Genomic DNA, 23061 nt, shown 5'->3' with positions numbered 1-23061 from the left:
TTTCGATTTATACTAATGAATTTTTTGTAAAAAAAAAAATTGATGTTACTGGTCCTTTAAGTCTAATAGAAAAGCATTTAAACCTTAAATAAACCCAAAAGGCTGGTTTTGCTTTTAATAAGGATTAGTTGTATCTTAGTTTGGATCAAGTACAAGTTACTGTTTTATTATTACAGAGAAAAAGGGCATTATTCTTTAAAATTTGGATTAATTTATTATAATGGAGTTTATGGGAGATGGCCCTTCCATAATTCAAAACTTTCTGGATAATGGGTTTCTGGATAACAGATATCATACCTGTACTTTTAAATAAGCATTGCAAGGAAACTGCCATGCCACCGCAATGTCATTTGAATAATCTCTTATATAAATGGGATAATGTTCTAGTGGTTATGTGAGTGTAGATACTGAATAACCTGCCAATTTTCAAAGCCTCCTACCTTCTTGCGTGTTATGTAGCATGTTGTTGCTGCTGTTCAAAATTCTGTTGTGCCAGAGATGTTCGGTCAGTAGGTAAAGTACATTTGGATCCTCAGGTCAAGGGTTCCGTCAAGGAAGATTTACTTTGGCTTATGTTTAGAAGCCGTATAACACCTACTAACGATCTGATGAATCTAAGGCTTAAAATGTACCCTTTATTATCAGAGATCATAATAGAACATTGAAAGTGACTTAACAGAACTGAATTAGATCGAATACAGACATTATGATCGAACTAAGGCTAACAGGTGTAGGAAGACTGTAAATGCCTGTCCCATCCTCTATGTTGTTTCTGTGCAAGGAGAGGGAGGAGGTCTCACCATTGGGCGCTGACAAGAAGGAAGGCCTGCACCCTATAGTGCTTCACAGAGTAAAGGGATACAAATACAAGACCAAATGGTTTACATAAACAGACATATTTCCAAAATTGAATCACAGTTACAATTAAAAGTTGGGAGACAATAGAGGCAGGGCCCTGCTCACAAGAGCTTAAATCCTAAGACAAGACTATGGAGAAAAGAAAATGTACTAGTGAAGTTATAGTTACTACCTCCAAAGCATGCGAGTGTCTACAATAGTATATCATTATCAGATTACACTGCCTACTCACCATACACATTTACATACACAAAGCGATATGGTTTTGCAGTTTGCCTGGTTTGAACCATCAATTATAAATGCAGATCCAGATACTGTGTAGTAACCCCATAGAAGATGTTTACATTCTCCCAGTAGCCCAATAAGTGCTACTATCAATTGGTTGCTATGAGTTACTAGAACTAAAGCAAACACTACACCTATTATTGTAATTGGTATTTGCACGTGACTTGCAGGAGGTTTTGTTTGCCTTTATTTTGGATCAGTTTGTGGTGTGTGTTTTTGAAAGGATTTCTTTAAAAAAACATATTGCCTATGGGGAGCTATTTCAAGAGATTATTCTGCAGTACCACCAGATCAGAGTTAACATGTCTGGACAGAACATTTTGGACTACCAGTGTACCATCAGGAACAACACCCATCCTTAAAGTGACATGGGCAACATCAACTTCTTACTTCTGTTGATTTCTTGTGTTCAGTCCACCTGCCAAATAAGTAGTTAACTGTAGTGATGAGTGAAATTTGTCGCTACGTTTTTTTTTGCATGTCAAAATAAAATGTTGTCGTCCATAGACTTCAATGCATTTTGGCGAATTTTCACCAAATCACTAGATTTGCCCATCAGAATTGCTGTGTTCTGCATATGCATAGACGGCACTCATCGTAGGGCTCTTCCTTATGAGTGTTTGTTCCTGCATTCAGTTTAAATGCGTTAAGCCACAGGAAGTAATGCACACACCTCTTTTAAATGGCCACGTTCTGACTCAGGCGCACGTAAGCGATGAATGCAGGTGAAACGCAAGATGCTGCGTTCCACCTGCGTTCAGCAGCTTACATACACCATTTGGGTAGTGTGTGCACGCAGTTTTGGACAGTGTCTTACAGATTAGCACTATGAATTGGGTTTTCACATTAATCGGTTTGTAGGAATTTAAATGGAAAATGCCAATGTGGCCATTGAATGATTCTGCTTCACCAGCAGGCCTCCAATTAATTTTCATATTGCTGCTCTGACATCCCTAGCTGTAGTTCAGTACAAGCCAGAGGGCTGCATTTTTGACATCTATAAAGTACATCAGTACTGGGGGTGGGAGAGCTGTAGGGCTGCATTAAGGTAGGGAGAAGTGAAAGGAACCAAAGGCTTTATTTTGCAGGAACAGTGAGTTTTGTAAAGTCTTAACGCTGCCAAGAGCAGAGGCCTTGAGATTGAGGGAAGAAGAATGCCATTTGTATGTGATGTTACGGTAGAATGAGCTCGCTGAAAACCCCGACTGCAGAAGGCCAGCAAGCACTAGAATTACAGAAAGATTCTCTTTCTTTCATTGAATAAAAGCCATATAAAACATGTACAAAATTAACTTGAAAGGGGCATTATACCAACCAGTAACTGAGAAGAGAATATATATGGTTTGTAGAAATTTTCTGGCTGGTAACCCAGAGTGAGTTATACAATTTTTCTTGGTAATTTGCCCAAAATAAGGGGACTACTCACTATTGTGTAAAAAGACATAATTAGCTTAGGCCAAGCTTAGCCTGAAAGCAAGTTAAAGTAATTGGAGAAAATTACCTTTTGCTACACTAGATATTCTTGTATCTACAGCTGAATTACTGTATCACAGGCTAAACGGGAGCCTGGACCATAAGGTTGGACCTTTAAGGGGACACTTGCCGGAATTTGGACCTTTAAATGGGTCCTGAAATGAAAAAGCATGACAAATGCTGTACTAAGTGGTTCCTCCACCAGTGAGAGAAATTTCCGGCAGTGACAGACTGATTCTTGTCGGTAACTGTGTTCATGGGGTTACATTGTTCCAATTGTGAAGGGACATTAGCCTGAAGCTGGTCTTAGATCCAAAGTCGAACGATCGGAATTCCTCATCTCCCGACCTGCCACTAACCATTCCGATCAAATAAAGTAGTAAAAGAACAGATCAGCCGATGTTCTGCCCCTGAAAGCAATCATACGAAAGTTATGTCCGACAAAAGCTGGTGACAGTCTCCCACTGAAAATCGTACGATTGGCAATATATGCAGAGAAATTATCGGTAGCCGAAAGAAATCTTTTAACCTGTCTGATCGACCAAACGACCGATCTCCGTGGAATGAAAAATGTTGGGAGTCTCCACACACGGTCCGAAAATCGGATCTTTGCATCTATGGCCAGCTTTATGTACATGTTGCATTCTGTCTGGCACACTTTTGCTCTTTTGTGCCTAAATCCACACCGCGTGTCTGCGGACATGGCAAATACCATGCCTGCCAGTATGAGTGGAGGGGATTTTGTTTTTTCTTCACTGGTTATCTACCAGCAAAGAAAGTGCACTGTGTGCCCTTTAAAAACTTTAAAGTGATACTGACACAAAAAAAACTCTTAAAAATATTAATGCACATTAAAAGCTGCCTATAGATCAGGTTGATCGTTTTGATAGCGAATAGGTCTGCTTTGTGATCAATGTTTTTTTTTCGTTAAAGTTTCTAAACTTGACTCTTTTGTCAACCTGACTGCCCTTCTCAAAATGTTAGACTGAGGGCACACAGATTTGCTTCTTTTACCAGCTCCCAGTTGATCGGCACAGAAAACAACAGCTTCCATCCTTGGGGTATAAATTATAAAAAATTCGGATTTTATAGTAAAAAAAAAAACTTGAATTTTTCAAGGTTTTGGCATTTGGACTTTAATAAATAACCAACCCCCTTAGAGTTAATACTAAAATATATTTAATTCAACACAGGAAATATCCCCTTTAGCTCATTAAATTAGCATTTTTCAACTGCAAATTTTTAAATTGCAACACCCTATCTCCCCATTCAGGCAACATGGAGGGCAGCAGGCAACAGATTGTTCAGCTTTGAAATACTGTCATTGGGTATTGATTCACTCTTATTTATAATACTTGTGGTTTTTGAATTTTTCTCTTGAATCTGTTATTTTTTTTCCCCCCCTTTAGACCGGAATTGGTTGTAAAGAAGCTACGCTACTATGCCCGTTTCATAGTCGTCTGTCTCTTACTCAATAAAATGGATGTGGTGAAAGATCTAGTCAAGGTAATGGATTGGCTTTTGCCTGGTGGGATCCTTATTAAACTGATGCTGGGCATGGAATTTTCCATTGTTTAATGCTGCACATTGGGTTTGGCCTTTTTTTGGATCAGGGCCAGAATTCACAAAACTGCTGTATAAACCCATAGCAAGCAACTTTACTTTCATTGGTATTGCTGCAGTTGACTAATGAGCTTGCTGTTGGTTACACATCTAGTGTAAAATTATCCAGTTATTATCCTAGACTGATTTCCTCTAAATCTAGGGATTTTATTGGAATGTCTTAAAAGCAGCAATTTTGACAATTAGGATTCTACCTTATCCTAGCAGCCCCTTGCCACATTAGCCAGCTTCTGTTCAGTTGTCTAGAAAGAAAAAATAGTCTCTGGCCGTGGGGTCTTCCTACAGCAGGAGCCAGTTGAAAATGAGTAGTGTGATGTCACCTTTTTTTCTGGTTTCTACTGCAAAAAGAAGTCAGCCTAGCTGGTGACTGCCTTGTGTAGTTTGTGGCAGTGGAGGCTATAAATAAGGAAATGTAGAAAAAAATAATCATTCCTTATTCCAAAGTTGAAGCTGCAAAGGGATTCTTGCAGAATGACTACACTTCGAGAGTTAATGTTGCAATGCTTTAATATGAACAAATGCCACAATCTAGAGATGCAGGATAGAAGCATGTGCTTGTGCTTCCCCTTTCACTTCATGGTATAGTGGCCCTTTAAGTATGAAAAGACTGGCTGCAGAAGTTTATGGCAGTTTTCCCTCTAATTCCTTCTCGGCTATGTGTGCAAAAATTTTTTTATTTTGTGCGCACATTTTAAACTTGTGTGCCCAGCTTTCAAAAACTGTGTGCCCAGGTCAGGCATTAATACAAAATGTTGTTTTACACTAAATTCTTTGTCCGCACCACAATTTGTCGTGTGCGCTGGCCTCAGAATTTGTGTATGCACAAAAGCACACACCATAGAGGGAACATTGGTTTATTATAATCCAAGCTTCCCAATACAGGTATGGGATACGTTATCCAGAAACCCATTATACAGAAAGTTCCGAATTACAGGATGGCTGTCTCCCATAGACTACATAATAATCAAACAATTCAAGTTCTTAAAAGTAATTCCCTTTTTCTCTGTACTAATAAAACAGTATCCAACTAAGATATAATTAATCCTTATTGAAGGGAAAACAAGCCTTAGGTTTATTTAATGTTTAAATGATTTTTAGTATAGATTTAAGGCAAAGAAATCAAAATTATGGAAAAAAAATCCCGTATCCGGAAAACCCCAGGTCCCGAGCATTCTGGATAATGGGTCCCATACCCGTACTTGGTTTCTTGTTTGTGAACAAAACTTTTAAGTTTAGTAAATGGAATTTGGTTGCTTTTGTGCACAGAGGATTGTTTGCTGTGCAATATTTTCAGTGTGGTTGTCAGTCAATTACATGAAAATTAATGAGCAGCGCCCTCTAATGGAGAGAGAAAATAGCTGTAGCTGATTGCAACTTGTTACTAGTAAAACAGGTTGAATGCGGGAACATTTTTTCATTTAGAGGTGCATTTTCTTCACATTGTCTTTCCTCCCCTTATGACAGCGGTTTAGCCCTCTTTACAAGCCTCATTCATTCATTCATTGTGTAATGACATATGCCAGACACAACCAATATAGAAAATGCTGCACAAAAAAAGAGAAAATTATATCATACTTACCGTAATTTTCCTTTCATGGACAACTCCATGTCATACGTAATGGGATAGCCCCCGCCCCAGTGCTCCCGTCAGAAGGACCCTCCCCAAAGCTTTAAAAGCCCAACCCCACCCCCAAATCCGGTGTCTCGTAATAAGCTTCTAGAAACTACCGAAAAAGGGATGGGAACTATGACATGGAGTTGTCCATGAAAGGTAAGTATGATATAATTTTCGGTAAGTATGATATAATTTTCTCTTTTCACTGGACAACTCCATGTCATACGTAATGGGACGTAGCAAGCTAATATCCCCAATGGGAGGGTAATTGTTCCACATAAAGGCACCTGGCCAAGTGTAATCTATTCCAGATAAAACTTAGAAGAGTGAAACCTCTACAGGTGAACAGAGAATACCTTGTAGAAAACCTGTGAACTCTTTCTTCAGAGGAAATGGACTGTCAGAGAAAAAGAAGAAACAGGACTCTTTAGAGGCAGAACCCACACCAAAGTAATACTACGGAGTGTGAATCCAGTCTGACACTTCCACCTGAAAGGAGAGAACCAACTCCACTGAAAGAGAAGTTGAAGGAGAAGTGGATAGAAACCCAGAGTAACTTCTCCAGAGTCTCGCTCACACTACTTACCAGCGCAGTTGTGACAACCAAGAGTGCCCAAAAGCTCAAATAGCTCAAAAGCATGGTACCTGTAAAAGATGACTTAGTAGGGGAAAGAAAACATTCACTCGTATTCTACATGCTCCACATCTGTAGAACACTACAGATACATGGCATCACCTAGTGGAGCTCCCCCGTCTCCTCGATACTAAAATCTACAGGGCACACAAGGAACTTGTATTTGTCCTGGACCATAACACATGCATTCTATCCATGAAGTGTCCATAGAGCGACTCATGGAGACAGACTGCTGCCCCTAAGGGCATACCTTACCTGCCAGGTGAGGTATCTAGGAGCATACAGTAGCCTAGGCAATCTTCCTATGCGGGTTGAAATTGTTCTTATCATTAGCTCATGATCCTTCACCAAACAAGTCTGGATATTAAACATTTGCATGCCCAATGGAGTGGGCATCATAACAGTAATACATGCAGATATGCATATCCTTGCAATGATACAGTACTCGAGCCTTCAAGGATGTGACCTGGACATAATTGAAGTCAGCGTATACCCTAGATTGGGCCTAGAACCAAATCTGTTTGGCATGCTCCCATGATTCTACCAAATGGGAAGGAATTAACCAATTCCATGAAGTATAACTAACCAATACAATACTGTTTATTAATTACCTTCTTTTCCTAGTGTTCCAGCTTGGAACCTAGACAGCTCACTGAGACTATTCTTAAATATCCAAGATCAGAAATAATCTAGGTATGGGGAGATATATATATATATATATATATATATATATATATATATATATATATATATATATATATATATATATATATATATATATATATATATATATATATATATATATATATATATATATATATATATATATATATATATATATATATAGATAGAATTATCCACCTATTGTTCTAGATTGGAACCCCTCTACTACCTATACTAGGATGTCTATGTCTATGGTTAGATATGCCATAACCAGGGCCTTTCCTAAAGGCCGATACTGCAGACTTAGTCCAGAAAGCATAATTTCAATAAGACAATGTTTGTAAACATCCTGACCTGATGGTAACCTATGGAATACCAACCTCAATTAGCTAGGTCAGTCTATGGCGGTCTGAAAGGCAAGTCACAAATTAGCATAGACTCTTAAAAAGAAAAAAAATCCCACATGCCTTCGATCATCAATAAGGGTTATCAAGAGAGAAGAATAATTTATCTTGACCCTGTGAAAAATAAACTGGATGTAAACCGTTTTTTTGTTTTTTTTTTAACCATGGGTCTGCGACCTTGGCTACAATCACATTGATGGTGTGTACCTAATTTTACAACCCACTCTATATGACATCCATTAATATAATATGGCCAATGAATATTCCTTCAGTAAGCCAATTGGTCCCTGGATGTACTTGAGGTAGGCTGGATAGGTCTGTGACCATACCTTCAGTTTGGTTGTTATATTAATTGGTGTCCACACCAGAGAAATGTATAACATGTACATTTAGTTATTGTCTTAGTCGGCCCCAAGCCACTGGAAGCATACACAATCAGTTTGGTTGTAATATTAAAAACCGTGGCAGGACCAAAGAAATGTACACCCTGTGCCTTCATATATGGTTATTACTGCTAGCCCTAGAACTACTGAAATGTTTCCCCCTACATTCAGTTTGGTTGTAAATTAAGAAGTGTCCGGAACCAAGGAAATGTATAACCTATACCTTTATATTTGGATATTAAGCCAGCTCCAGAAGTGCTCAAATGTTTCCACATATACATACAGTTTAGTAGTAGTATTGAAAAGTAGCAGGACCACAGAAATATTCATATTGGTTGTAATATTAAGCAGTGCCCGGGCCATGAAATGTAGAACATGTACATTTATATTTGGTTATTAAAGCAGCTCCAGAACCATTGAAATGTTTCTACATATACATTCAATTTGGTTGTGATCTAAGCAGTGCCCAGACCAAAAAATGTGTAACCTGTACATTTATATTTGGTTATTAAACCAGCTCCAGAACGCTGAAATGTATCCACCTATACATTCAGTTTGGTTGTAATATTAAGCAGTGCCCAGACCAAAAAAAAAATGTGTAACCTGTACATTTATATTTGGTTATTAAGCCAGCTCCAGAACCGCTGAAATGTTTCCACATATACATTCAGTTTGGTTGTAATATTAAACAGTAGCAGGACTAAAAAATGTGTAACCTGTACATTTATATTTGGTTATTAAGCCAGCTCCAGAACCACTGAAAGGTTTCCACATATACATTCAGTTTGGTTGTAATATTAAACAGTAGCAGGACTAAAAAATGTGTAACCTGTACATTTATATTTGGTTATTAAGCCAGCTCCAGAACCACTGAAAGGTTTCCACATATACATTCAGTTTGGTTGTAATTATAAACAGTAGCAGGACCAAAGAAATGTATAACCTGTGCCTTTGTTTATGGTTATTACATTAAGCAGACTGAGACCACTCTGCAAAAGCCAAGAGTCATGAGGCCAGTCTCTGTCAATTCCCTACTATCCCGTGTCCACACGCACACATGCATACACTGGCTGGACAGTGTTCTACTCCCCTACAGCATTGCCTTTGCTTCTAAGCTAGCTAGACTCAGAAAGCAGAATAAAAGAAGTACATGTTAATATAACTAACAAAACTTTATAACAATAGAACAGAGTTCTAACAAAGAATCTTACCTGATGCTTCTGAGAATCACTCTAATCTGCTAATGGAGGGAGTGAGAGGGGGAATACCCGTTCATTAACTGCACCTGACACTGACCTCCAAAGTAATCATCTAATTAACTACAGCTGCTGCTCTCAGAACCTGCAGATCCATATTACCATACGATCAGTATAGAACATGCAAATTAGCATTGCATTAAAATTGCTCATAGAACATACAGATCAGTCACCATTTCCACAATGGCCAATCTGGTCCATCCATTCTTAAGAGTTAAGAGACTCCAGCATCAGGATGGCATTACCAACTAAGCCTAAATGTTTAACTGCTAGTAGATCAAAGGCCCCTTTTTTTTTTTTTTTTTTTTTTATGTAAACGACCTCAACCTTGGGAGACTTGTGAGGGAGGCAGCTGGCTCTGAAACCTAAATTCCTCCAGAAAAAAGAAAATAATACCCCAGTATGGGGAAAAAAAAGAAGGAGGACATAAGGTTTAGGCCGCTAACTAAACCTTAAGTAACTGCCACCTCCCTCTCCCATCCGTAAAAATCATAAGGGGTGTAGGGACCATATACCCCAATGCCGCTGGACGCTTTTCAGACATGCCCAGGTAGGCCCACGGATGGGGGGACATAGCACTTGCCATCGGACAGATTATAATCAGGCCGTGAAGGCACATGGATCAAGGACAAACCAGTGAAATAAGCCACAGTAACACTGTACCTACCTGATCCAGATGATGAAACACTGAAGACTTCATACCTGAGGTAATGTGCTTAGGGGAAAAAGATCACAAGGACCAAAACCCCAGTCCCTAGGACGCTTTACAGCAAGCCCTAATGCTTCCCCAAGGTTAAAAAGAAAACTGTTTCTAACAGGAGCAAAAATAAACTGAAGCAGAAGGAAAAAAAAGACACCGGATTTGGGGGTGGGGTTGGGCTTTTAAAGCTTTGGGGAGGGTCCTTCTGACGGGAGCACTGGGGCGGGGGCTATCCCATTACGTATGACATGGAGTTGTCCAGTGAAAGCAGATATTCAGTGAACCTCACAAGAATACCTTTACCTGAAATGCGTAGGAAGAGTTTAAACCAGATGTGAGAGTTTAAGCTTACTCACGTTTCACTGCCACCGGCCACCAAATTCACAAGACCATTCCTATTCAGATAAACCAGTGGTACAACTGGGGAAGGGTGCAATTGCATATGGACCCTCATCCCCCTGGGGCCCACTGGCGGTTCACTTTCATGCAAAAACGCTGCAAAATCGTCTCTGGAGGCGGCGCCTCCACCTGGGCCCGAAGCATACAGTTACGTTACTGGTGTCTGGATTTCACATATCTCCTCTTCAGGATCATTCCCAACAGGCATCTTCTAGTTTATTATAATCTGTTTGCAAGACCTGCTATGGTCTCTAACCATATTTAGCTTTAATGCAAGTTTTTCTTTTCCATTAACAATGCATGCTATTTATCTATAGTATTCCTTATGTTTCTGCACACAGGAGCTGTCAGATGAAATTGAAGACTACACTCATCGCTTTAACACAGAGGACCAGTTGGAATGGAATCTTGTCCTCCAGGAAGTGGCAGCCTTTATTGAGGTAACGGGCTGATATTAGAATGTTTGCATAGAAAGTTTGTTAAATGGAATCCATTCGGAACATCATTCTAAACAGTTATGTTTGTATTTAGAAAACTGTACACTGAGACACATTTGTACCTGGGCAGTAACCTATGACATTTCATCACAATTTAGCTTTCATTGGTCTACCTGCAGCAGGGGGAAAGAACAAGCCACTAATTGGGCTGCTTTCAGTTTACTTCCCGGGTGCAAATATGCCCAGTGTTGTGTAATGACCCCCACTGTTTTTATTACTTTGTGAGTAAAACCCTGCTGTTTTCATGTAGGAGTGAATCTTTGTTGAATCCTTGTTGTTTGCTGAAGAAGAGCAGGTATTCTGGCATTTTTTACTAATAATTTGGTCACTTAAATTCTCTGTTTATTAGAATCTTTGGTTCAATCGATACTGACGCGAAAGTGACACATTCCTATAAAAATCATAGAAGAGTGTCCATATCATTGAAGAGATGCTGCACTTCAAATATTTGCAGCCAAAAGTCCCCCAAAGCTGCGACGCAATGCTTTCATAGGTCCTGTTTTTATTTGTAATTAGCCTATGGTTCATTTTTAACACGTTTGAGTTGGACCAAAAATCATTATCTTTCGTGCTTCATTTTTCACCTATATCATCTTGATCCCACCCTTGTGCTTTTTGTGAGCACAATTAAATCAACCTCCTTCTAAAAAAAAAACCTCATCTTCGAAGGATGAGGGGAGGGAGGATCTCATCATATCAAGCTCATTCTCGCTTTATCCTATGAACAGTAACTATAGAGGAAGCAGACTCGGCCTGGGGAACAGGGGGGCCTGGACTGTGGGGTCTGCTTCCTCTATAGCTATTAACCCTTTAACCACCAAGCACGTACGGCGTACGTGCTGGCGGTTCAGGGCTCAGGCTGCCAAGAACGTACACTGTACGTTCTCCTGCAGCTTAGCCCTTCTCTCTGCTTTGGCGGCTGTCAAGTCGAATCTGCGACATAATTGTCTCCAACTTCAAAGTAGCAGAAGCGCAACGGAAGCGCTGCTGCTGCTTTCCTTACCTGCTCCACGTCGCACAACCGCCCACTCACTTCCTGCTGCGCAGTAACTCTGCTGACACGCTGCCTTGGAGTCCTCCTTCGGTTCCAGCGATCCTCCTGCTACAAAAACAGTAAGTGCACTTTTTTTACACTTTTTTCACACTTACCTGCACTTACACATACTTACAGTACATTTATACACTTACACAAACATTTTAGTAAAGATTGGAATTTTTTATTTTTTTATTTTAGCACACTTGGTCCCTTTTGTACACTTATTTACACGTATTTACGTGTATTTGCACACTCAGACAACTTTTAGAAGTGCACAGATATCTATACACAAACTGGTGTTTTTGTTTTTTTTTACTTACTCATTGTACCGTATGTTTTGCCTAAAAACATGTGACTATTGGATAATCGATTTCGGCCACTAATTACTCTGTCGGATTAATTATTTTGTTATTTCATTGATTTACGCTATTTTTGTGGTTTTATTGCAATTTTATCCATGCATTATTGTTCCTTATGTATCTTTAGTATAGTTTTGCTGTTTGGTGCTTTGGTATAGAAAGATTTATTTTACTTAGTTTGATTCGCCAGAATATATGCTTTCCAAAAATATATCGTTTTCTGGGGGTCTTTTTATAGTTTTGGTGTCTTACGGCACATAACGCACAGTTGGGGCTCTCTTTTTTTTCTGCTGCTTAGTTGGCTAGCGTGAAAATTCATATGCATGTTTTTCATTTGGGGTCTGTACACGCCACATACTTGGTAAATCTATGCATATTGGCCATCAAACTATTCAGTAGACCTCTGACGTCCATATTTAGGGTGATTTTTCTTTATACGTAAAACATTGTGTGCGATAAATGCGGCAAACTGCAACAATTTTAGGCGATTTTCAGAAATGTTGTAAAAACCTCTACGTTTAGAAAAGCTTTGCAGTTTGTTAGTTTGGTGTAGAAAGACGTCTTCATCTTTGTTGGATTCGTCAGAATGTGTACTTTCCAAAAATATATGGTTTTGGGGGGTCTTTGCTGTTAGGAGGGTCTTGAGGCACATAATATGAAGTCAAGGGTCTATGTTCACAGAAGGCGAATCGGCAGCTGAGAAAAATCATATGCACTATTTTCATTTGGGGTCTGCACATGCCAGCTGCCTTGGTATATCAATGCATATTGGGCATCAAACAGTTCAGTAGACCCTTGGCATCAGTATTTATGGTGTTTTACAATTGTATGTAAGAAATTGGGTGAGATAAATGCGGCCAATTGCAATATTTTTAGGCAATTTTCAGAAATGTAAAAATTGTTGCTTTTATCGCCAAATTTAGGAAAGGCTTGCGACTTGGTACTTTGGAGTACAAAGACATGCATACCCAATTTGGATTTGCTGGAATGTGTACTTTCTGAAAATATATGGTTTTCTGGGGTGAATGTACTTTTTTCTACCTTTGCCGCCCCCCAAAACTATGTAAATGTGTTGATTTTGCAGTACCTGAAATGACAGACCAAATGTGTGTCTTCTTTTTGGGGCCCCTATATGCCACGTGCTTGGGTAAACCTATACATATTGGGCATCAAACTGTTCAGAGGACCCTAGGCTTTCATATTTGGGGTGATTTCTCTTGATACCTGAAAGTATGTGGGAAAATACGATGCTGCAGGGTAGAAATTTTGAGGTGATTTTTGGAAATGTCACTAAAATCACCAAATTTAGGAATGGTTTGAAGCTTGGTACTTTGGAGTACAAAGAGATGCATAACCAATTTAGATTCGTGGGAATGTGTAATTTCCGAAAATATATGGTTTTCTGGGGTGAACTTACTTTTTTCTACTTTTGCCCCCCCCCCCAAATCTATGTAAATGTGTTGAATTTGCAGTACCTGAAATGACAGACCATATGGGGGTCTTCCTTTTGGGGGCCCTATATGCCACGTGCTTGGGAACACCTATACATATTGAGCATCAAACTGTTCAGAGGACCCTAGGCTTTCATATTTGGGGTGATTTCTCTTGATACCTAAAAGTATGTGGGTAGTACGATGCTGCAGGGTAGAAATTTTTAGGTGATTTTTGAAAATGTCACCAAAATCACCAAATTTAGGAATGGTTTGCCGCTTGGCACTTTGGTGTAGAAAGACATGCATACCCAATTTGGATTCAGGGGAATGTGTACTTTCCGAAAATATATGGTTTTCTGGGGTGAACGTACTTTTTTCTACCTTTGCCGCCCCCCAAAACGATGTAAATGTGATGATTTTGCAGTATCTGAAATGACAGACCAAATGGGGGTCTTCCTTTTGGGGCCCCTATATGCCAGGTGCTTGGGTACACCTATACATATTGGGTATCAAACTGTTCAGTGGACCCCAGGCTTTCATATTTGGGGTGTTTTACATTGATACCTAATGATGTGTCGGAGATATGTTGCTGTAGAGTGGAAGCTTTGAGGTAATTTTTCAAAAAATTCACCAATTTCTATAAAACATTATAACTTTAGGAAACAATTGCAACTTGGTAGTTTGGAGTACAAAGATATTTTTACCCATTTTTGATTCACCAGAATCTGTTCTTTCTAATAATGGGTAGTTTTCTAGGGTAAATCTACTGTTAGCGTAATGTTTGGCCTTGAAATCAGAAGTATGCTGTTTGGGGAGCGGTACTTTGGAAATTTGGTTGTGTACTGCTTGTAGTTTTTGTGCTATACAAGTAAGAAATCTCCATAAAACTATATATATTTGGTATTGCCGTGTTCAGGAGACATAGACCTTTCTAAATCGGCTGTGTTCTCGTACATAAAATAAATGATGTTTCTGATATATGTGATTGTTCTTCGTGATTTTTCTCATTTTATTAGACACTTAGAAGCCTTTATTTTCTTTTACAGAAGTAGAATAATATATTGTTTTCCTGGGTAAACTAAAAGACCACCCCAGGAAAGGCCCTTAAAGTGAAAGAGTGCAAAATATCTAAAAACTGCTTGGCAGTAGATGTTCGCATCTAGGACAAAACGGCTGGCAGGGAAAGGGTTAAAAGCCCCCTCCTCCTCAGCCACTCTCTTACCTGGGACATAAGTCGGGCTGGATGCAGGAAGTGGGCGGGAGGATGGGAATCAAAATGCGCTGGGCCCTTCCGAAGATTTGTTTGCAGGGGGGGCCCGGCGCAGTCTAGTTATGCCACTGCCTATGAAGTGGAACAAAGTAAAAAAATTAAAATGCACAGGGCTCATTTATTCACACTGGACAAATTTGCCCTGTAAATAATCCATGGCTGCCAATCGAATTGTTGCATTCATGGTTCAACTTGAAGCTAGCTGGAAAATGGTAATCACTGATTGGTTGCTAGTGTAATGACAAATTAGCCCCTATGTCTGTTGACAGTTACAGACATGGCATCTGCCTGTTAAAGGAACAGTAACACCAAAAAATTAAAGTGTGTTAAAGTGATGAAAATATCATGTAGTGTTGCCCTGCACTGGTAAAACTGATGTTTGCTTCAAAAACACTACTATAGTTCCTATAAATAAGCTGCTGAGTAGCAATGGCGGAAATAGAAAAAAAGCCCAATGGCACAGTATAAATAGTGGATAACAGATAACACCATTATGTTCTACAGAGCTTATCTGCTATCTTCTGTGTAACTTGAGCTTTTTCGCCTTTGAATGGCCGCCCCCATTGCTACACAGCAGCTTATTTAGATAAACAATGGTACTGTGTTTCTGAAGCAAACACAGCAGTTTTACTAGTGCAGGGCAACACTGCATTATATTTTTATTACTTTAAACCACTTTCATTTTTTGATGTTACTGGTCCTTTAATGTGTTTACTTGGGCGGTATTCCTGTTTTCTCCACTGAAGTGTTTCTGCTGGCAGTAAAAAAGCTTTGTGTGGCATTAGTCTTCCTGCAATATTGATCCAGGAACTGGTGTGAACGCTGTTTCCCTGCGCTCCCCATTATTATTATTATTATTATGCCGGCCCGGATTTGTGGAAAGGCCACCTAGGGCCTGGGCCTAGAGCAGCAGGATTTTAGGGGGGCGGCATGCTGCCCAACCACACCCACATTGGTTCAAAAACACTGGGGATGTGCTGGAGATACAATCATTTTTTAAATTTCCCATGCGCCAATCCCAATTGCTGCAGTCCAGATGATGGAAATTTACACAAATAAAGGGGAGGGGACAGGGGCAACGAATGCCAGTGGGCCTAGGGGCACCCACTATGTAAATCTGGCCCTGTTATTATGGAATAAAAATATGGAAATTATTTTAAAAAAAGCTCCAGTAATTACTTTAGATGAGTTTTGCCCCTTTAATGGTCTCTGCAGTATAAGGGATTTTCTTTCTTTTTTTAATTATTTATTGTTTTATTGATTTTCAATGTTTACAGAAAAATTGCAAAAAAGTATTACATATAAACAGCGGCTTGTGGTTCATTGGTATATAATTCTATTTCTTTTCCAGTATATCTTTAAGTAGTCACTACCTAAGGCAAGTTATCTTGTATCTGCTCTGTCTTATAGCTGCAAGAGGTGGGGAGGATAGCTGAGGGGGGAGAGTGGGGGAGACAGGTAGAGGAGAAAGGGGTTACAAGATGTTCAGGCTTCTTAGTGCTTCTGTCAGGAAGAAAATTATCTTTCGTATTCCCTGTATAGTGTCTTATGTATTGGCGGCTCTCCAAGTACTAAGCCCACAAATACCACTCCAGCTCCCCCCTCGTAGCTCCTGTCCAGAAGTTTATCTCTAATGGATTCCATTGCCCTGATCCATTTCACCTTAGTCTCCAATATTTGCCGACCTGGTATTTGTGGTCGTTTCCAGTTTGCTGCTAAGTATGAAGGATTTCTAATGATGCTTTATTTATTGTGCCATATATAATGCCATCTATTCTTTGGAATCTTCCTAACTATAATTTGATTGGGTTTTAGGACTCTCAGCGGTGTGGTATAGATTAATTTTAGTTTTCCGTTAGATAAACTTATGTGTGATATTTATGAATTTGTCATGCCTATACATTATGCATTATAAGGTGACTAAAACGTTACAAATCTTCTTCTGTCCTGGCTTCAAAGACTGGATAAATAAATAAAATGTGTCCATACCTCCTGAGACAATGCTTCCATCCTTGCATCTGATTTCCATTAAATCTAAATAATGAATCATTAACCAGCAAGGTCCGTGGAGCTTTGGAAGATTCAGAGACACCAAAAAATATTCCCCTATCAGTGCGTCAAAATGTTTTTATCATGAGGCCGTTGAATCTCATCCCTTGAGCTTTTGGACTTGGGGTTGTTTCATGATTAATGATTCTGCTTTAATTGTTCCTTTGGAAGCTACAGCCTCACAATGCAGAGCTCTGAAATGCCCTCTCCAGTCTCCACAACTCCTGCAATACTGTCTTAATCATTTCTGGGTGGGTGAACATTTCTAATGTTAAATCTCTTTGTTTTTGGTCAGGCTGACCCAGTGATGGTTCTAAATGATGACAATACCATTGTAATCATTTCCAATCGACTGTCAGAGGGTTCTGGACCAGCGCTGGAGCAGGGCATGGTGGTGGGACAGTTGATGCTTGCTGATGCTTTAATTATCGGCAATTGTAATAACCAGGTAAGTGGAATGCTAAACATTTAGAACACAGAATGCCTGTGTGCTTTTCTTTTATAGTTATTGAAGATCATCTTGAAAGTTAGAGATTGAAACTGTGGCGGATAAAGCAATGTTTCCATTTATACATCTTTATTATGAGCTCAAAGAGTCCTAGATTAAAATGTTGAACCTCAAAAGGGGCTTTAAATAAATAAAAGTCTAATAACCACTGCCCTAGAATTATCCCTGTATACAACATGAGTATACTGTTTGAACAATAACTACTATGAGGCTAAAACCAGCTATAGTGGTTCACCTATAAGTTAACTTTTAGTATGTTATAATGGCCAATTCTAAGCAATTTTTCAATTGGTTTTCATTAATTATTTTTTATGGTTTTTAATTATTTGCCTTCCTCTTCTGATTCTTTCCAGCTTTTAAATGGGGGTCATTTACCCCATCTAAAAAACAAATGCTCTGTAAGGCTACATAAGTATAGTTATTGCTACTTTTTATTACTACTCTTTCTACTCAGGCCTCTCCTATTTATATTCGTCTCTTATTCAAATCCGTGCACTATTGCTAGGGTAATTTGGACCCTAGCAACCAGATTGCTTAAATTGTAAACTGAAGAGTTTGCTGAATAAAAAGCTAAATAACTCAATTGAATGGTACTTATAATTGGCCATTCTATAACATACTAAAAGTTAACATAAAGGTGAACCGCCCCTTTAAACTCAAACACAACAAAACAGTAATTGATACCTGTTGAGTTGATTATTATGTTAAATGAGAATTTACGTTTGCTACAATATTGTTCTTCTGTACATTGCCTGCTATTTATACAGGTATGGGATCCGTTATCCGGAAACTCGTTATCCAGAAGCTCCGAGTTACAGAAAGACCGTCTCCCATAGACTCCATTATAATCAAATAAATCCAGGTTTTTGAAATTGATTTCCGTTTTCTCTGTTTATAATAAAACAGTAGCTTGTACTTGTTCCCAACTAATTAATCCTTATCGAAAGCAAAATCAGCCTACCGGGTTTAATGTTTACGTGATTTTCTAGTAGACTTAAGGTATGAAGATCCAAATTATGGAAAGATCCTTTATCTGGAAAACCCCAGGTCCCTAACATTCTGGATAACAGGTCCCATACCTGTATTTGTGCTATACATATTTTTTTGGTAATGCTGTTTAAGTAGCTTGGTGCACTCTGGGGCACATGTCTGGTATTATGTTCAAATTTAAGTAAGTAGGCTGTTAAGTAGGCTAAGGGGACAAACATCTTATTAATACCCATTGTTCTAGTATCGGATATTGACCAGGAGGGTGTCCAGGCATTTTTTCTTTAATCAAAACATTGTACCTGTTATTCATCCTGTTATTCTGAATAATGAATATTTCTGTAATTTGGATCTTTGTACCTTAAGTCTACTAGAAAATCATGTAAACATTAAATAAACCCAATAGTCTGGTTCTGCTTCCAATAATGATTAATTATATCTTAGTTTGGATCAAGTACAAGCTACTGTTTTATTACAGAGAAAAGGAAATAATTTTTAAAAATTGGGAGATGACCTTTCCGTAATTCAGAGCTTTCTGGATAACCAAATCCATACCTGTAGTGCACACATTTCTCCAGTAAATATGAAGTGAAAGCATTTGCTATACTTTGTGGAGATTGAAATAACATACTGTGTTTGGAAGAACGCTACCCGTTTCACCATTGCTGACATGTCAATTGCTGCATGAAAGTACCTGTATTGGCCACGTGTTTGTGCAATGAGAAAATGTTATCATACATGGCCGAGCTTGAGTAAATTCCATCATACATGGCATGGTGTTTATAAATGCTATGCACGTGCTAAGTTGTGCAACCACCCCACTGCCCATTGTTGTTTCTCATCATACATGTCAAAGTTTGGCCAAATCTCCCCATATGTGCCAAGATTGTGGACATGGCAAATACCATTTTATGTGCAAATATATATGCAAAGATTTTGGTAAATAAAATACTTTGGGCCAAGGTTTTTAAGTAAATGTCATTGGATTTTCATGATGTGTGTGTTACCAATTTTTACCCATTCAGGTTAAGTTCAGTGAGCTCACAATAGATATGTTCAGGATGTTACAAGCTCTGGAGAGGGAGCCCATGAACCTCACTTCTCAGATGAATAAACCAGGATTGCAGGTAAGTGCAGACAAGAGCAAGTTGTCATTTCATTAATTTTTCTTTCAAAGAAATAGCTCAGCGTACTCCCTCTCAAATGAAAGGGACAGTAATCTTTAAAACAATGTGTTTTCATCTTATCCATTCATATGCCTTAATGTTAACTTTGACACCGACTAAAGAAGTTTTTTCAGTTAGATTTGCGTAATACACTTAGTTGCACAGCTTCTGTATATACTTTCCTTTAGCATGCCACCATATAGTTTAAAATATTTTCTCTGATATTAAGGCCAACACAGTTTAGCCTTCATGTTGCCATATTTTACCCAGTATAATCTATTCCATTTTAAGGCATATGTGGGTTGGAGCTGCTTTAATGTGTAACTTATAAGGGGCATTTCTAATAGATATCAGTGTGACTATACCCCTAGTGCTCACAAACTGAACTGTTTCATACATAGTAGGCAAGGTAATAAGACACACATTGAACAAGTTCAAACCTTTGCCTAGTTAATTTCTAACTAATATGCAGCACATCTTGTAATGGAAGTAATTTTTGGTGCATCTGAAAACTGAATCACTTCACAGGACCCAGCTGAGAAACCAATGAAGAGAGAAAACCCCCATAAATATCTACTTTATAAGCCAACTTTCAGCCAACTTTACACATTCCTGGCTGCATCATTTAAGGTCAGTTCTTCTAAATACAACGTATTGCCCTTTTAGTGATGTCCACAATAATTATTTTGGGCAGGAAAGTACAAATAAGTACTGGTATGGGACCTGTTTTCCAGAATGCGTGGGACCTGGGACTTTCCAGATAATCATCCTGTAATTTGGATCTTCATGCCTTAAGTGATGTAAACATTTAATAAACCCAATAAACTGGTTCTGCCTATAATGCGGATTAATTATATCATAGTTTGGATACAAGGTACTGTTTTATAATTACAGAGAAAAAGGAAATAATTTGGAATATTTGGATAAAATGAAGTCCATGGGAGATGACCTTTATGTAATTTGGAGGTTTCTGGATAACAGATCACATGCCTGTAGTAAATTAATGTGTCACACAAAGTTCTTGATTGGCAGTTAGTTAATACAGAGGGACCGATACAGTTGGACATTGATAAATGGTAGAACAATACTAGGCAGTGCAATGTGCCTCAGTTTTGGTGTTAGTCGTGGTTTTTAGTGACTAAGCCCCATATGTAATAAAAGGCACTAAGCTTGCCCATGTGCAGTGACCCATATATAAGAACCAGTAACAATAAAAACATTTAAGTAAAATATCCATTTAAGCCCCTCCAATAATCCATCTATCCTGTGCAAAGTTAAAGTTTTTTGCATTATTGCAGAAAACAAGATAGAACACCCTATGCTTCTTTCTGTGAAGCTGTTTATCTGTAATGCTGTGGGTTACACAGAGAGCCATATCGGTTTGCATTATGATCACATCATTGTTTCTTCTTATTTAGGAGCTGCCTGCAAACAGCGCCCTTCTGATTTACCTGTCTGCTACAGGCATCTTCCCTACAGGTCGATCTGACTATGAAGGTACGATAAAGGAATGCTCCCTGTCATTAACAGGGCTTCATTTATCTTTATTCCATGCTGTGTGATGAGCACCTCACTGCCGGAGTGGCCTGCTCTGCATGTCCCAGGCTTAAGTAGCATGCTGCTCTGTAACGTTGGCCCTCCAGCAGTGCAGGGACTAATGAAACATTCATATTCACACAATGCTGACATCTTCATCTAACCCATCAATTTGTGCAGATTCAAAGCTAACAAAACTACATAAAAAGTCTGAAACAGCAGGTTACAGAGTTTAATGGACTGTATCCAGGAAATTTGCTTTTAGCTGTTTCTTTTCTGTTAAAAGCATCCATGCAGCCTAGTGGCCTGATTGGCCAGGCCAACCCAGCTTAGAGCAATTTAGGATTCACAGATTCTACTTCATACTAGGAGATTAATCTGATTGGATAAAAAAAATATTTAATGTAAAGGGGAAGTGTCCTGAATGTTTAAGTAGACTTTATATTTCATTTGTATTTATTATAAATCCTTTAATAGACAGCAGTGTGTGAGAGAATAGTTTATCGAGCCTTCTAGTCCGTCCATTAAGCTAAAAGAGATGCCAGTAAGGCAAGACTGAATATGCGCCAGCCAACAGGCCTGCTTGTGTCAACCTCATTGATCTCTAGTTAGATTGTTCTCTTGGCCTGTCACCACTACTGATTCTGTTTAAATAGCTAGTAAATTCCTTCACTGAGCAATGAAAAGTTTGCTCAGAATTCCCCTCCTTTGGTACTTGCTTTATTTAAGTAGTTTTGTACATTTCTAGATCGCATCGGATTTGCAGCATTTGTACTGTAGAACAGCAGCAGTCACTAACTAAAAATAATGGTTGGGAGCTCGTGTTTTTAGCAGCCATTGTCAAAGAATAACAAAACTCATTATAAAAGGAGTAAAATCACAGAAATTCAGAATGCTTGTTTTCCCCATTTACCAGGCATGGTAACTTAGTCAATGCAAGTCAAAGCCAAGGTAGAAAGATGCTCCCCCTAATAATGAATTCAGGCACTTGGTATAATTTAGCCTCTTTATTTTGCCACAGTTACATTCCAGGTTCTAATACTGTGTCCCATCCTACTTCTGTATTTGTGTACTTCATCAGGCTTAAATACCATGCAATACACTATGTATGTGCTAAATCTGTGCCAGTAGAATTCCTGAAGGTAATTTATGGCTACTCGGTATAAAGTAGCATAGGCCTTTGTCTCCAATGGACTTTAATTGTCCTGTAGTCAGTAAACATATAAATTAGTTGCCCCATTAGTAAAATTAATTAGGCTGATGGGACAGATCATCACCAGGCATGGCCATCTTTAAATTATTCCAGTTGTTTGGGGTGATCAGCAATCAGAAAAGCAGGTGGAAAAAAGGAGATATAGCTCCTAATTTGCAGTGCAAAAAGTGGCAGATTACTACATTGTCAGATTTGAAAAAGGTCCAATCCACAAAGCATAGTACATGGATTTTGTTCTAGCTCATCAACCCCACCATATACTTAATAATGTACATCGCTGTGCATAGGGGCAGCTTCAGATTGCTGAATTTTATGAATTTAAGTAGGGGAAAGTGATTCAGAAAATCAGGTTAGCCGGCTGATTTAAACAATCGTCTTATCCTAAAGGTAAAGTTTACCAAAAATGTTCGCATTTTGTGTCTCGTTGGCAGTAGTAATTTAAGTAAGTTTTTAACTGCTCAATTATTATGGTGAGATGAACTGAAATAAAATGAGAACAAGAATTCACATTGCTTAAATTAAAGCTGTCAGCAGCCTGTCCTGCCCTTTAAATCATGATATGGGCCATCATTACAATTTTTCATAGGATAGTTTTCAAATGCCACATTCATGTCACTGTCCATCAAAGATGGATTAAACATGCATTCCTTTATCTTAAGCATGTAATCCTTTGCCAGTCTCTTGTATGCATGACTAATACTGAGCAGAGGAGGA

At 38.7% G+C, this 23061-nt stretch overlaps 1 protein-coding gene across 2 annotated transcripts in view; it reads left to right on the top strand.

The window, feature by feature from the left end:
• scai.S (suppressor of cancer cell invasion S homeolog) overlaps window positions 1-23061 on the top strand; it is a 129835-nt gene that overhangs the window by 74737 nt on the left and 32037 nt on the right. For both annotated transcript variants that reach the window (XM_018232849.2, XM_018232850.2), the window contains exons 6-11: window positions 4026-4122; window positions 10635-10733; window positions 17233-17385; window positions 19458-19559; window positions 20127-20228; window positions 21017-21095. In XM_018232849.2, the coding sequence (XP_018088338.1) occupies window positions 4026-4122; window positions 10635-10733; window positions 17233-17385; window positions 19458-19559; window positions 20127-20228; window positions 21017-21095 (632 nt within the window). The remainder of the gene's footprint in view (window positions 1-4025; window positions 4123-10634; window positions 10734-17232; window positions 17386-19457; window positions 19560-20126; window positions 20229-21016; window positions 21096-23061) is intronic.

This window comes from Xenopus laevis, chromosome 8S (genome assembly GCF_017654675.1).
Source record: "Xenopus laevis strain J_2021 chromosome 8S, Xenopus_laevis_v10.1, whole genome shotgun sequence".
Classification (NCBI taxonomy): Eukaryota; Metazoa; Chordata; class Amphibia; order Anura; family Pipidae; genus Xenopus; species Xenopus laevis.
Note: the sequence above shows the minus strand (reverse complement) of the source record. Positions and strands in the feature narration are given on the sequence as shown.